At 51.7% G+C, this 15,399-nt stretch overlaps 1 protein-coding gene across 15 annotated transcripts in view; it reads right to left on the reverse strand.

Annotated features, from left to right (window-relative positions):
- Ppfia1 (PPFI scaffold protein A1) overlaps positions 1 to 15,399 on the reverse strand; it is an 86,876-nt gene that overhangs the window by 37,468 nt on the left and 34,009 nt on the right. For 9 of the 15 annotated variants that reach the window (XR_013437369.1, XR_013437368.1, XM_078045413.1 and 6 more), the window contains exons 5-15: positions 15,236 to 15,310; positions 14,818 to 14,919; positions 14,113 to 14,334; positions 12,812 to 12,958; positions 11,276 to 11,410; positions 10,058 to 10,132; positions 9,643 to 9,726; positions 8,131 to 8,262; positions 6,893 to 6,955; positions 5,599 to 5,678; positions 2,716 to 2,851 (exon numbers count right to left, since the gene is read on the reverse strand). Coding sequence is in view for 13 of the 15 variants with exons in the window: in XM_078045413.1 (XP_077901539.1) it covers positions 2,716 to 2,851; positions 5,599 to 5,678; positions 6,893 to 6,955; positions 8,131 to 8,262; positions 9,643 to 9,726; positions 10,058 to 10,132; positions 11,276 to 11,410; positions 12,812 to 12,958; positions 14,113 to 14,334; positions 14,818 to 14,919; positions 15,236 to 15,310 (1,251 nt within the window). In the remaining 2 variants the exon portion in view is untranslated. Of the gene's footprint in view, positions 1 to 2,715; positions 2,852 to 5,598; positions 5,679 to 6,892; positions 6,956 to 8,130; positions 8,263 to 9,642; positions 9,727 to 10,057; positions 10,133 to 11,275; positions 11,411 to 11,866; positions 12,012 to 12,811; positions 12,959 to 14,112; positions 14,335 to 14,817; positions 14,920 to 15,235; positions 15,311 to 15,399 lie in introns of those variants that run through there. The other 6 variants (XM_078045414.1, XM_078045421.1, XM_078045418.1 and 3 more) reach the window with 3 other exon arrangements.

The raw sequence follows: 15,399 nt of genomic DNA on the forward strand, positions 1-15,399 counted from the left end.
TCCCTAGACTGCCTGGTGCTACTAAGGTCCAGGTGTGTGTGTGGTGGGGGGTGTTTCTATGACGACCCACAGGTGGGAGATGGCGGAGTCAGACAAACACTGAAAGTTAAGAGTACAGTGGTATCAATGCCCCAAACGGCTTATGGGAAGAAAATGATCTAAATGCTCAGCAGCTGGTATAGGGGTAGCCTTCACACTTCACAAGTGGCATCAATGACAGGGTGGATCTGAGTTCCCAGGGAAAGCACAAGGAGGGAAGAACCCCAGGGGGAAAGGAGCAAGCCCTTCAGGTGCCAATTCCCGCACCCAGGCTGTGGTGAGGCAGAGGGTGGGGTTTTCTCCAGAAAACCTAGAAAAGGCTCTTGCTGCCAGAACATAGGATAAGCATGTGCACCGGGCATGTCATGCCCCTCTGTGTGATAATGTCATCCCCAAACACACACTCCAGCCCCAGACACAAAGCCCAGATCCCTCCCTTGCCACCCTCCTCTGAAGTATTGTCCCCACCCAGACAACACATCTGCCGTCACTGCGCCCTCGCTCTGGATCACCCCATCAGCATCAGGAAGTTCTCTCTCACTCCCATCTGAAAATGCCAAACAGAAGCCACGAGACCTTTATCCCCAAGTCCTGGTAGCCCCAGCCCATTGTGCCCCACTGAAGTAAAGCTTCCCCAGCTAGCCACTTCTACTGCCCCACCCCTCCCACTCTGGAGCCTGCAAGGTGGTAAGGGACACCCCCACCTGTTGAGCCACTCTGTCCCATGCAGCTCCTGCTCAACCTGTCATTCTGGAGCACGCCATGGTCCATCCCTGAATAGTGACGTGACCTGAGAGCTTCTGAGTATGACTTCAACTTGTCTCATGCCTTTTCTCTACCATCTGTTTGCTCATAACACCTAAGGTCTTTTTTTTTTGCTAAATATTTTTAGTTGTAGGTGGACAAAATACCCTTTTTTAATATATGGTGCTCAGGATACCCAGGGCCTCATACATGCTAGGCAAGTGCTCTACCCCTGAGCCCCAGCCCGAGCCCCTAACTTTTTCTCTCTACTTCTAGACTGCTCTCTTGGGCTCCAGGCTGTACACAATGGCCTGCCCCACACTTCCTCCTGGTTGCAGGACAGGTCTGACCACCTGAATTCCACAAGGCTCGACTTAGAGAGCCTCCCCAGAAACCTGCAGCTTTTCTCACCTGAGAAATAGATCCCGTCCTTCCCAGTGCTGCAGCCCAGACCTTGGGACACATGGGTCTCCTCATTCCCTCACTGTACCCAACCTTCAGCAAACCTTGCTGGTGTTAATGACACATCAGGAGGGCTTCTCTCCTCCTTCCTCCTCCACAGCCCTGCTGACAGTGCCCTGGCTATGCTGTTCAGAATTCCCTTTCTCACTCTACAACTCAGGAGAGCCTGGCTCCCCTCCCTGCTTCTGGCCCGTGCCACCAGCATGCTGGCACGATTCAGGAACACGCCCACTCTCTCCACTGCTTCTCTCTGCGGGAGGTGGAGGATGATTCCTACCACCCCCAAGTGAGGGCAGGACTCAGTAACTCACGGGAATGAGGAAAGCAAAGTGGGAAGCAATGATGTGAGACTCCCACAACATGAAAGAGCATGGGCTCTGAGAGGATCAGCAAGGTGCTCTGAGGACCCCAGGGTGCACACAGCAGGGGCCTGAGGCCTCTACCCACTGCTGTGTGGGCACCTGGAAGCACAGGCTCCCCCCTGGAGCCTGTACAGACAGCAACCTGTGACCACACGTGCCCCCAAGCTGAGGCCATCCTGCCAGGCCGCGCCTGGCCCCACAACTGAGCAAGGAATGCTCACTGTCTGAGCCGCTGGGCTCTGCACTGACCCGCACACAGCGCGGCAAGGCCAGCACCGCCACACCTCTCTTTTTCCTGCATGTCCCCACTGGGCTATGCCCTGTCACGGACACTGTGCCTGTTTTGTGCACACAGCAGCCCTGTGCCGAGGGGTCCATGGAGTGGTGCTCAACTACCAGCAGTTCACAGATGCAGGCTGTGCGACAGACCACAGGATGAAGGTGTGGGCCCCCCAGCTTGGTGCACTGGACAGTGGAGGAGCCTCTGGGAGGTGGGCTGGGTGGGAGGAACTCAGGAACTAGGGGCTGCCCTCCAGGAGACTGAGGGAACCTGGCCCTTCCTTTCAGTTCCTGAGGTGAGAGGCTTTGCTCCAACACGCTCCTGCTGTGATGTGCCCCTCACTCAAAGCCACAGGGCCAAGGACCAAGGACTAAAAGTCCCAAGACCATGAGCCAAGGTACCCCTTTTCTCTTGTGAGTCCATCACCCCAGGCAGCACACTACCAGAAACACAAGTGCACCCTTTAACTCTCAATCACCCTTCAACAGGCAAGCATCAGCACTGTGCTTGCGAGTAGACTGTTTTTTTCTTTAAAAAAAAAAAGGTGGGGGTGAGGGCTGGGGCTGGGGCTCAGTGGCAGAGTGCTAGCTTAGCATGCGTGAGGCCCTGGGTTCCTCAGCACCACATATAAATAAATAAAACATAAAGATATACCAACAACTAAAAAATATTTAAAAAGAAAGAAAAAGGGCACAAGGGACTTAAAAGTAGACTCTTAGCCAGAAAGAGGAAAGTGGGGCAAGAAAAGGGAGAGAGAGACCTATGGAGAGCTCCGGTTCAGGACAAGCAGGCACCCCTGCGAGCAGAGGCACGCCCACCAGGCCTTGCCTTGGAAGGTTCGTCCCGCAGCGCTGCCAGCCGGCCTTTCTGGGGGCGCCGTAACACTGCACTGGTGCTGTAGGCATCTGTGTGCCCATCTGCCACAGGGAACCTGAAGTCTGGGACACTGCCCAGGTGGGGGCGGCTGAAACAGGAAACAAAGGAAGGTGTTAGAGGAGGGACCTAGCAAGCGCCTCTCGACAAGCAGGCCGCCCCTGTCAGAAGGCAAGGCGTCAGCAGGCAGACTGAGGCAGGCACCTCCTTGGTGTGCCCTCAGAGCCACATGCTGCCTGCTCCCAGCCAGCATTTCCACTCCAGTCTTTTAGGCCTTGTGTGAAAAACGTCAATCACCACAGGAAAACCCACACAGAGGCCACTGGCACGGAGGAAGACAGGCCTCCAGCCTCTGTCTGCAGAGAGAACCCCTCTCCAGCACAAGGCCACGGGGCTGCATTTCCACCGTACTTTCCCACGGCTGGCAAGAGGTGCACCTGGATACCACTCTGGCCTTGTAGTGCTCTGTGGCTTCCCCAACAGTGCCAAGATCCATGGTGTGACAGCTGTCAGACACAAGCGTTCCTGGGAGGCCCTGGCTGCACATCTGTGTGGCTTAGCCTGCTGTGTGTCTGTTTCCAGACCTGTATGCAGGTCCGGTGACAAAACCAACACTCTGGGCTGCAGAGTCCTCAGGACGGAGCAGGCTGGGTGACTGGGTGAAGCAGCTAAGAGACCCGCTGTGCCCACTGGCCAAGGCCTGAGGAGGAGGAGGGAGCATCAGGGGTCAACCACACAGAGCCCACCACCGCCTTCACTGCAGCAGCCCGGAGGCTGCATCCTCGGAACCTCTGGATCCTTGTCAAACAAAGACATTGTGCCTTCATTTCAGAAATCCTTCAGAGGCAAAGATCTGCTCACAGGAAGTCATGCAGGCGAGCCTCAGGACCCTCAGCAGCCCTGCAGACAGGGCCTGAAAGGCAGGCCAGCTCCTCTCAGGGCTCACAGCCTCTCCCTGCTTGACATCCTGGAAAGACGTCGAGCCCTGCAGCTGCTTCTCACCTGCTCCCTTGCTCCTGACCATCAGCCTGCTCCTTCTTCATAGGCCTTCTGCAGGCAATCTGCTGGTGGTTCTAGGGGGCACGCAGGTCCTGGGGAGCCACCGCGCCTCCTAATCACGATGCCCTTCTCCTGCTCACCTTCCCCTCCACACAGCCGACAGCAGGCACTTCCCAGGCCCCTGGGGAAGCCCTGGGGCCTGGCACTCCCCGGGCAGGCACTCTCAGCTCACTCTCCCACCCCTCCTCCTGGCCCAACCATCCCCACTGTTGACTGCTCCTCTCTAAGCTGACAGGTGTGGACTCTGCAGGCCAGCCTCCGGGGACAGCGGGACCCTCTCTGCCTCACCTCTTCAGTGTGAGGCGGTCTACCTTGCCTGGCCCCTTGGGCTCCCGAGCAAACATGTCCTCTCCCCTTCTTCTTTCCCTTGTCAAACACAGGCACCCTTCTCCATCTTGAAACACTGCCTGCTCTACTGCCCGTCTACCTCTTTGCTTCCCTCTGTTGTTCCAGAAAGCGGCACACACACAGTGGCCTCCCGAGAGTCGTGCGGGCACCAGACACCACTGACTGGCTCCAACCAGCAACAGCACCTCTCCGCGACTCCTGTCGTGACCACAGCACGTCCCTCTGTGGGTAGGCGGCCCTTGTCCTGGATGCCCAGCCCCTGGTTTCCACACAGCGTGTTCTGGCTCTGTCTGATCGTGTCTTGTGGGCCAGGCCATGGTACACAATGCCCAATGTCTGCAAGTGCAGGAACGCCCACCAGGCTCCACACTCCCCCTACACCACCACTGTGCTGTCTCCTGCACCTGCCCGACACCAGTTGACCGCTTCAGAAACTTTAGCTGAGGTTTAACTTTCACTCAATGACCATTTTCCTCAAAGAAACAATGACCAAAAAAAGGTACTCTTAATCAGACTGCCTCTGAATGACGAGAAAGAAAAAGACAAGAAGCTCTGTGTGCCGAGCACTTTACTGGGGTCATTCCCAAGACAGGTGACCCAGTCCTCTACCGGCCAAAGCAAAGTCCTATCTCAAGTGCTTTTAAAATGAATGTATCTCACAACTTCAGTGCTTCAAAACAAGTAGAGCTCCAGCTGGCACAGTGGCGCACACCTATAATCCCCATGGCTCAGGAGGCTGAGGCAGGAGGATCACAAATTTGAAGCCAGCCTCAGCAACTTAGTGAGGCCCTAAGCAACTTAGCAAGACCCTATCTCAAAAAATAAAAGTGATTGGGGCTGGGGTTGTGGCTCGGTGATAGAGCACTTGACTAGCATGTGTGAGGCACGTGGGCCCACCAACGTCTAAAAACATTTTTTTTTTTAAATAATAAATCAAATAAAAGTGGCTGAGGATGTAGTACAACGGTAGAGTGACACTGGGTTCAATTCCCAGTACCAAAATAAATAAATAAATAGAAATGCTCCGCCAAACCCGCGAAGGTCAAAGAACCCAAGCTCTGGCTGGATCAGCTCCTCCCTCGGCCGTGTCTCCCTGTGTGAATGGCTTCTGCTCCGGGGAAAGCATGCTTCACCTCTTACCCTGGGTTCTGTCCTCCGGTCCCCACACCATCAGTGCCGCCCTCCCTGAGGCACCTAATGTGCCCAAAGACAAACCAGGCATTCCCCACCTTCCAAAACGCCTCCTATGTGTCCAGGTTTGCTAGGGCCCTGTCTCCTGGCTCAAGCCCCACCTCTGGAGACACAGTCCCTCTGCACTCTTGCTGCTACTAAGCCACCAATGTCCTGCAGTGAGGCTGGCGCTACACCCAGCTCGGCTACCCACAGGCCAGGACAGGCTAGAACACACTTGCAGGTCTGTCAATACCATACCCATGATGAAGTGAAGCACCTCTCAGTCTCATCTGGTCTAGTTCAGCCCTCAAGGCCTCGATGTTCAAGACGAGCTGGTCCTATAAAATAGTCAGGGACTCACATTGCAAGGATGTCTTTCAGGTTTCCAGACTACTTGCAACAAATGTGCACAGATATCAAACATAACCGTAACGGGCTAAATTACTAGTTACAACTGCCTAACATTTTCCTTCGGGGACAATTTTCTCCATGACGCTCAGTGACTATAAAGTCACACAGGGGATAAACAGCAGACCATCAGAGGAGGGTTGAGGAGAGAAAGCAGGACTCCCAGGAGGGAGCGGGGCATCCAGGACTCTGCCTGGCCACCCCTGCAGGCCTTCTCTCACTTCCAGTTCTGCACTGCCACACAGTGGCCACTGACTGCATGTGACCACGGAGCCCTCAAAACACAGCCCCAACTGACCTGCTGTGCCCATGGGGTCCAGAATTCAAAGTGGAACATGAGACGAACCTAAGTAGCTCACTAATGTTTTCCATTAATAAACAAAATCGTGACATTCTCACACACTATTAAGTAAATTACTTTTACATACTTATTTATACTTTTTTGAACGTGGATACTAAAAAGTTGAAAATCACACAAGTGGTTTACATTGTATTTCTGCTGGACAGCTGTGTTCGGCTGGTTTGTTTCAGTGCTGGGGATGGACCCAGGGCCTGGAGCACACTGGGCAATGTGCTACCACTAAATTGGCCCCCAAGCCCTAAAAGCACTTTTTATTTTTTAATTTTTTTAGTTGTAGACAGATACAATACCTTTATTTTCTTAATGTGGTGCTGATGATCGAACCTAGTGCCTCACAGGTGCTAGGCAAGGGCTCTACCCTTAGCCACAACCCCAGCCCACACTGTATATTTTTATTTTCTTTTTGGTTCTAGAGGCTGAATTTACCCATAGGCACTAAACCACTGAGCTATGTTCCCAACTCATTTTATCTTTTCAGCCAAGGTCTCACTAAGTTGCAGAAGCTGGCCCCAAACTTACAACCCTCCTGCCTCAGCCTCCTGAGTTGCTTGGATTCTGGGCATGTGCTACCATACCCAGCAACAGCTCTGTTCCTGATGAAAGGTCTCTGCTATTATATTAGCCTCATACACTTGTATCTCAAATACAAAGGCACACATTTTGTGTTAGTAGCCTAGGAGAGCTGTAAGCTAAGCTTCTCTCAACTTGCACCACATATCTGTGATAACAGTAACTCAATTCAGCTCTTAACGGGTTTCTCAATGAATCAGAGCATTTAAGTACCTTATCATGTTGTGTTTCTTCTAATTGCTTTTTTGCATTTTCAACTTCTCGCAGTAGAGAATTCTGAAAGAGAGAGCATCCATCAGTTGAGACTTTAAAATGTCCTGGGTGACACACTACAGCTGCCTTTGTGTAAAAGACAAAGCAGCACAGGGAAGGAAGGAACTGCTGGGTGTGCCAGGCAGCAGTGCCCAGGCCCAGGGCTGGATGCCGACTCCAAGGTGACGGCATCTGATAATCCTTCTCGCCATGTAAATGCCCTCCTTTACTGACCCAGCTGCTAAATGTAGGTAGGCTCGTAGCCAGGTTCATGGGTTCAGTTCACTTTAATCAGATAAACTAGATTACACCGACTACGAGGCTGTGCAATTTACTGATCAATTGAAACCTGAAGTTAAGTTTCAAATGTAAAATTAGAATCAAAGCTAAAAACATTCCTCTACCTTAAAGTGAGCCATTCTGTGCGGCATCCAATAATGCGTTTTGTAACTAGTTTTGTGTAAAATAAACGTGTCCCCTAATGAGGAGTAATTACCACTGATCTTTTCAAATTGCATGACCCAGGTGAATGCCAGTCTAGGGACACTTCCCAGCTGCACTTCCAGGGACGCACATGTCCACTAGCACACCCAATCCCAGCTCAGCTGGAGACACAGGGAACAGCTCCTGGGAGATGTGAGCCCCATAGGCAGGGCTGAGACCTCCTTCCAAGCCGGTGAGGAGACGGAAGGCGGGGCCTGGGATGGGAGTGTCTGGTTTTAGTTGATTCCATCTCTCCTACCACGCCATGCGTTGTGTGTATGAACAAGACCAGATCAACTTCCACAGAAGAGCAGAGGAGAGAGATGGGGCTCAGTGATATGGCAGTGCAGGCCGTCGCCCAATACAAGCCAATCAGAAAAAAGCTGCACCGTTCACCTGTGAGCTGTCTGCGGCTGCTTCTGTGCTGATTACTAACTAGTGTGAAGTTATTTTACTAAATTATTCATGATTACTAAAATTAGCCTAAAATGCTCACCATCTGGCCCTTTATAGAAACTGCTCACCTACCCCTGTCCTGGAGCCAGAGTGACAGACAACTTGCCACTCATGCTTGAGTAAGGCTGTGTGCAGCCCGGAGACTGCCGTGCCCTCCCCCCCCCCCCCCAGCAGAACCCCCAGCCCCACTGCCTTCTCCTGGAGAGGAGGGTAATGGCTGCTCTGGAAGGGAGGCCCTGCAGGGCCTGCCCAGCACTCACCTTGTCCTCCAGCGCAGCCATCCTCTCCTTCAGATGGAGCTGCAGCCTCTCGTTGGATTCTGAAAGGAGCTTGTCAACAGTGTCTGAGAGACGTTTGTTATGTTCTTCATTCATTTTTTCTCTCTGTCTCGCCTAAAATAGGACCAACAAAGACTTGAGACTTTGAGCAGACGTAGGAGCATTACTTTAAAAGTACCAAGGACCACAGTGAGCCATTCACTTGCTATCACGCTCCAGCTGCTCCTTCCGGCTGCCAATCCTGTGGACTTCCATGTGCCAATCGAACAACTCATGGATATGGAAAATTCAGGGACAAATCTTAAATATACAACCCTCACAATGTGCCTCACATACAGCAACAGTCCTTATCTAAAGGAGGACACATCACACAGGATACAGAATACCTGAGATTCCTTGTTGGTAGATGTTTGTTTCCTGTCAGCATCTAACTTTTGGCGGGTGGGTGGGGTGGGTTGGATTAAACCCAGGGATGCTTTACCAATGAGATACCTCCTCAACCCTTTTTATCTTGAGACTGGGCCTCGATAGATTGCTGATCTGGCCTTAAACCTGAGACCCTAAGCCCCCAAGTCATTGGGATCACAGGTGTCGACCACGGCATCTAACAACATCTGAGTATTTTTAAAGCAAAACAGCTTAATGTTTATTTTTAACTGGTAGAAATATTCTGATCCCAAGGTCTATCCTTCACAACTTCATGAACTGGTTTTGACAGTAATGATGTATGTCCTCTAATACATAATGTCACTCTACCCATGAGATCAAAGTGCGCACGTGAGTGGAGGGAGAGGGCTGCCTAGGATGCAATCTTTAGGCAGGCATCAAAACCATCTCCTGGAAACTCTTCCAAAGCTCTAAAGCGCACGGCCACGAACACAGAATTTTGGGAAAATAAAACCTAACTACCTTAAATTAATGTCAGAAAGTTGGCTGAGGTGAGGTGCATCGGCTCGACACTCAGATGTCCGTGCCTCCTCCACTCACTCACACAGGTAGAATCCAGCCTGAACTTGGGCCTCCTGCATCCTGACCTTGCCCTACATGCACCCCCCGCCACCCGCCCAGTTCCAGGAAAACTCAGGACTCAGAGATACACCTCTGCGGCACTGTGTCCTAATGCTCTCACCACAGGCCATCTCGGGTGTTCCTCTTGCCCTGAAATGTCCACCCCGGCATCTGCCATTGTGTGATAACCCGGGATTTGGGACAGAGGTCAGGCTTCTGACCTGAACTGGGGACTTCAGTGTCGCACCCTGAGCAGGTGTGCCTCACCTTGGATGGGGACCTGGCTCTACACTTCAAGGCACCCCCAGCTAGCACACAGCTTTGAGGGACTCCCATGAAGCCCACATGTGCCTGGAGCAGCTCCCTGTGGGCGAGAGAAGCAGAGTCTGCCTCCGCAGACCTGCCTGTGGGCACAGGCTCCTGCTGCCAGCCAGGCTGCACACATCAGCAGGCTCTGCGCCCCTCACGGCTCTAGCGTGTACGCACCCGCTGCAGCTCCTGATTCTTCTCCTCCAGCTGCGCCTCCATCTGCCGCAGCCTTTCTTCGATGTTACCGTGTCTCTCTTCAGCCTGTCAGAGACGCCGTGAGTGTCGCACACGCACCTCTGTGGGTGGCATGCTGTGTCCCACTGCAGCAACAGCAGCAAGCGTGGCATGCTCGGTGGGGCGGCCTCATGTGAGGCTCACCCTGTGCACACTATCCCCGCGGCTGCAAGGGCTAACCGTGAGACAACCGGCCCTGAGCGCTGTCTCTGAAGCCCGCGGTGCTGACGACGGCTCAGTGCCCCCCACCACGTGCCTGACCTCAGCGACCCGTGACTTCCCCATCCTCAGACTGCTGGTCAGTCAGCACGTAAAGCAGAAAGCAGCAAGCACGGGAAGGAGCAAGGCACACGTCTACCTTCCTAAGCTTGGAAGTAAGTTCCAACACTTTAGCTTCCTTAGCAGCAGAGCTCCCAGAAGACAAAGGGTCAGACTACAAAGCCGACAAGGACAGGAAAGAAAGCAGGAAGAGAAGAAACCGAGAATTTAAAAGGGGATCACCAAGGGAGCAGGTGGTCACAGTGGGCCAACACTCTTGCTTCATGGGACAGGCAGGCAAGTCTGGCTGCCACCCGCCTGCCTCAAGACTGCCTCAGCCACAGGACACTGCACCTCTGTCCAAGGACCCCTCTCCCCAACTCTCCCCAGTAGGAGACTGCCTCCTAGCCAAGGCGAGCAGGATCCCTGCCAGGGGACAAGGCTGGCTGGTGCCTCCTGCCCTGAAGCACTAAGTACTTCCTACCCCCAGGAAGGCCGGGGGTCTGGCAGGGAGGCCTCCCAGGGCCTGTGTAGATGCCTGAGTTGAGCACCTACTACATCACTCTGGAGCAGCCTCTTCACTGCCTGCTTCTCCCAGGGACCTGAGGACCAAGGGAAGGGAGTGTTCCTGCATGTGCCTCGCCAAGAGCTGGTCAACAGAGGAATGGCTGCTACTCAAAAAACTTTTTTTTTTTTTTTTTTTTTTTGGTACTGGGGATTGAACCCAGGGGCATTTAACCACTGTGTATATTTAAAACCTTTTTATTTTTCCATTTGAGATAGGGTCTTGCTAAGCTGCTGAGGCTATCTTCAATCTGGTCATCCTCCTGCCTCAGCTTCCTGAGTTGCTGGGATTACAGGCACCACATCCAGCAAAAAGTCATTTTTAAAGACAGGCATGGTGGCCCGTGGCTACAGCTCCAGGTACTGGGGAGGTCAAGGCACGAGGATCACTTGAGCTAGGAATTCAGGGCTAGCCTGCACAACACAATGAGACCCCACCTCAAAAACAAACAAAAAACTATACTTTTATTCCAAAAGAATAAAATTAAAAGTTTGACAAGTCTGTCTTTAAAGAGAATGGCATTTTTCTTTTTCTGAGAAAAAACTATCCTCTTTTATGAAAACCTCTAGCCTATGTGGTATGTACCTGAAGGAACTGGAGGGAGGTTCAGGAGATGACAAAGAAGGACAGGTTTGACATTTAAAAGGCATCCCGTCCAGGCAAGGCACTGAGAGCAAATCTGAGCTACACATGGGTCCAGTTGCACTGATTGACAGCTACAGTCCTGCCATGGGACCAGAGCCACCCGCACACCTTGGAGAGTGCCGCCACCCTCTGGGCCAGCTCCGCTTCCACCTCCGGAAGCGTCTCAGCCTTCCTGAGGGTCTGCTGCAGCTTCTGCTCCGCCAGCTCCAGGCGCTCCTGCAATTGCCGGTTTTTATCCTCTGTCTGTGGAAGAGAGCCCAGCGTCAAAACGTGGGAATTGTCTAGTGCTTTCTGTCACCACTTGGCAGACTGGGCTATTCAGGTGGCCCGCTCAGGCCAGGCTTCTCTGGCCCTGCTTATCAGGTTTGACCTCCAAGCCCCAAACTCCCCTTGACAACCTATTTGCTATTTTCTTTTCTTTTCTTTAAGGAGAGAGAGAGAGAATTTTAATATTTATTTTTTATTTTTCGGCGGACACAACATCTTTGCCTGTATGTGGTGCTGAGAATCGAACCTGGGCAGCACGCATGCCAGGCGAGTGCGCTACTGCTTGAGCCACATCCCCAGCCCCATGCTATTTTCTTAAGAAAGTGATTTCTTAAGAACAAATGAAGGTCCCTGACCTTAAGGAAAACAAGTTTTCTCTAAGAGCCCCCTCATTCTCAGTGACAAATCAAGGCGGGAGGGGTTAGTACCAACCTCGCCAAAAGCAACCAGCCCACACCTGGAGGCCATGCCTCCTGCCACAAGCCGCCTGTGTGTGGCCCAGGGCTCTTGTGAGCCAGATGAGCTGCTCAGCAGAGTTTCTAAAGGCACATTTCTTCTTCTTTTTTAAAAACCTTCTTGGGGCTGGGGTTGTGGTTCAGCTGTAGAGCGCTCACCTAGCATGTGGGGGGCCCTGGGTTCGATCCTCAGCACCACATAAAAAATAGAATAAACGAAACAAAGGTTAAAAAAAAAAAACAAAAAAACTTCTTAACTCTAAAAACTTGAACATAGAAGAATTTTTTTAAAACACCTAAAAGTTTTTAGCTGCTAAGCAGCTAACATCTGTCCACATCTCCTTCGTATGGACATACATACATGCTCTAAACCCTCAAACTATATCACACTAGCGTAGCCTGGTAAAAGTTATTCCTAGTATCCCTTTTAATAACAGCCTAATATTTTATTTTTGGTTAAACAATGCTCCTTATTAAATACCGGATACTTTATTTTCAAGATGACTGATGCAGGATTTTCTGGTTAGCTCTCAGTTCCCTGGGACTACAGAGAAATAGGAGTAAATAAGGTTTTCAAACTACAGGAGACACTGATTCTACGCACTTCACTTTTAAGTTTGCCAGCAACCCCTGTTATCAACTGGTAGCCAGAGCCTTGGAGCTGTCCAACACTCTGCTCTTTCCTATGAGATGAGCTCGCAAGCACCAGGTCAGCTTGTCATGGGAACAGCAGAATCAAGCGCTCCATGAAGTGGTGCAGCCTCAGTTCCTCGTAGGCTGCAATAACCTCCCTCTTGATTGCAATATTGTAAGATCATGAAAAGTGATATTTGGACTTCATATTTTCAACATGAAAATTAGAAAAAATATCTTTATCTTAATTAATAATTAAAGCCAGACGAAGGCCTGTGAAACCCATTACCTGCCGATGCAGAGAGTCTTTGTTTGCGATTTCGTTTTCAAGCTTATCATTGAGGTCATGCACAGATGTGGCTTCACGCTGTGCAGCGAGGTAGCGTTTCTCGAGGGTCGTTATTCTCTCCTCCATGTCCTCCTTCTGGGCCATGGCCTACAGAGACATTTCAGAGGGAGGAAGGCAGATGAGGAAAGCGTCTGCGTCAAGCCACACACAGCCTTCCTTCTCCATCTTTTACTAGATGGATAAAACCTCAGGTAAGTACAAAATCCAACCGTGTTGTCAAATGCAAACAGAGCACAGGCTAATTTAACTGGATGCAACCCAGAGTGTGTAGCAAAATGAATCCTTCACACTGCCCAACGCTGAGACCAGGACCACAATTTTATTCACACAATACCACCAACAAACTCACCGTTTTTAGGTCCTTCCCTGTTTACTAAGACACTAATGATGACAAAGTCTTAATATTTAAAAGATAGGTCTTGCCAGACACAGTGGCACAAGCCTAAAATCCCAGCAATTTGGGAGGCTGAAGTAGGAGTCAGTCTGGCACTTAGCGAGACCCTGTTTCAAAATAAAAATGAAAAGAACATAGGACAGCAGTAGAGAGCACCTGGGTTCAACTCCCAATACCCAGGACTGACCAAAAATTAAGAAATAAAAAAAAATCTAAAATGAATTTTACTTTCTGCCACATAATCTTCTACTGTAGCCAAAATATAATAGGATCTAATATGAGCAAATATTTTCCTTTGTTCCCAACCCTTCCATGAAGTCGCTCACTGATCCCTGTTCTTACATCCACACTGAAGGGTCAAGATGGTCAGATGGTCGTGTGCAGGCACAAAGAGCATGTTAGGAAATGACAAAAGGTGGCACGGCAGAGTGTCCAGCCCTTATTTGATCTATAAGTGTCCCTGGTTTCTCACGGGTGCACAGACACAGACGTTTGAGAGAAATTAGTGTAGCTGCATGTGCTTTCACACGATGATCCCAACGTGACCCAAATGGGACCACTGTTTGGCCTCCGGCCTCCTGAGACGGAGGGAAGGTGGGGTGAGGAGGGAGTGGCCGCAGGCCTCCCCGGCCAACTGCAGATAACCAGCAGCACCTGCGCACACCGGCTAAGCAGTGGTTAAAGGAAGTGGGTCGGGTGAGGGACGCCAGGCACACAGTACTGTTTTCCGTCCCTGTTGCTCTACACCAGCCCCGAGGCTGGAAGGGACTGGGAGAAGCAGAGAGAAACCAAGTGTCCCACACGCCCCAAAGGTGCCGGCAGCACTGCCATTTCTAGCACCACTCACTTCACGGACATCTCGTTGTAGTTTCGTGTTCATCTCCTCAGACTTGATGAGATCTTTTCTAGCTGTGTCCAGATCCTCCTCCAGCTCCACCACATGGCTGGAGAGGGTGGCCAGGCGCTCCTTCATCTGGCTCTGCTCCCGTGATTGCTTGTCTATGACTTCCTGGAGCTCGATGACTTTAGCCAAGTCTTCCTCGTGGCTGGAGGAGCCGTCAGAAGATCTCTATAGGAAGACCCACGCCCTTAAGTAGCCTTGCTTGGTGTGCTGTGAAATAAAATGCTTCCAGAAAACAGGGATCATCGAAACCGATTTACGAGACAGGCGCAGGCCTGTAGCCCCAGCTACTCAGAAGGCCGAAGTGGGAGGGTCACAAGTGCAAGGCCAGTCTGGGCAACTCAGTGAGACCCTGCCTCAAATAAAATGAAAACTAACAATGGCTAAGGGTGCAGCTCAGTGGAAAAGAAATCCCAGTTCAGTCCCAGGCATTGCACAGCAAAAAAAAAGAGAGAGGGCGGGGGAGGGGGGGGAGAGAGAGGGGGGGGAGGGAGGGGGGGGGAGGGAGGGGGGGGAGGGAGGGAAGGAGGGGCAGGCCCATGCACTCTGCTGGCAGCACAGCCTCCCGCTGCTCAAGCTGTGGTGGCACTTTGGCAACAGCCTCCCAGAAGCCCCGCGTGCGGTGGCCACAGCAGGGAACGCAGGACTTGCCTTTCCATTGGTGCTGGGCGTGCTCTCCTGCTCATGGCTTGCGTCAGGCACTCCCCCCGCTGCCACTTTCTTCTGATTATTCTGCTCCTTTAGAATCATCAGCTGAAACCAAAAAGATACAAGAACATGATGACTCTAAGAAAAGTGACAGCAGCAAAAGGCCTTTTGGAAAAGCATGACCCTCAGCCGCTCCCCATGGCACCCAGGGCAGCCTCAGGATCAGAATCTGCATCTGCTGGACCAACGAAGACTGGAGATCCTGCAATTGCACCAAGTCTCATGGCCTGGTCCTCACTTGACCCCAGCCGCTGGTCCTCAATCAGAGAAGTGAATAAAACCCGACTCCCACTAGACAGGCCCCATGCTCCTCTTCAGACTGAAGGATGAGGCCAAGCACTACGGTGCTGGCACAGCTCACCTCCTTGTGTGTTGCTCCCAGCTCTTCTTCCAGGAGACTGCACCTCTCCAGTGCCACTCGCAGTCGCTCTCTCACCTGTAAACCAGAGCACGGGCTCCTGTGTGTGCCAATGCATTCACTTTGTTCTTAGGGTACAGTCACCCTAATGTTAGTGAGTATAACAG

The sequence above is a fragment of the Ictidomys tridecemlineatus genome, chromosome 4 (genome assembly GCF_052094955.1).
Source record: "Ictidomys tridecemlineatus isolate mIctTri1 chromosome 4, mIctTri1.hap1, whole genome shotgun sequence".
NCBI classification, from domain to species: domain Eukaryota; kingdom Metazoa; phylum Chordata; class Mammalia; order Rodentia; family Sciuridae; genus Ictidomys; species Ictidomys tridecemlineatus.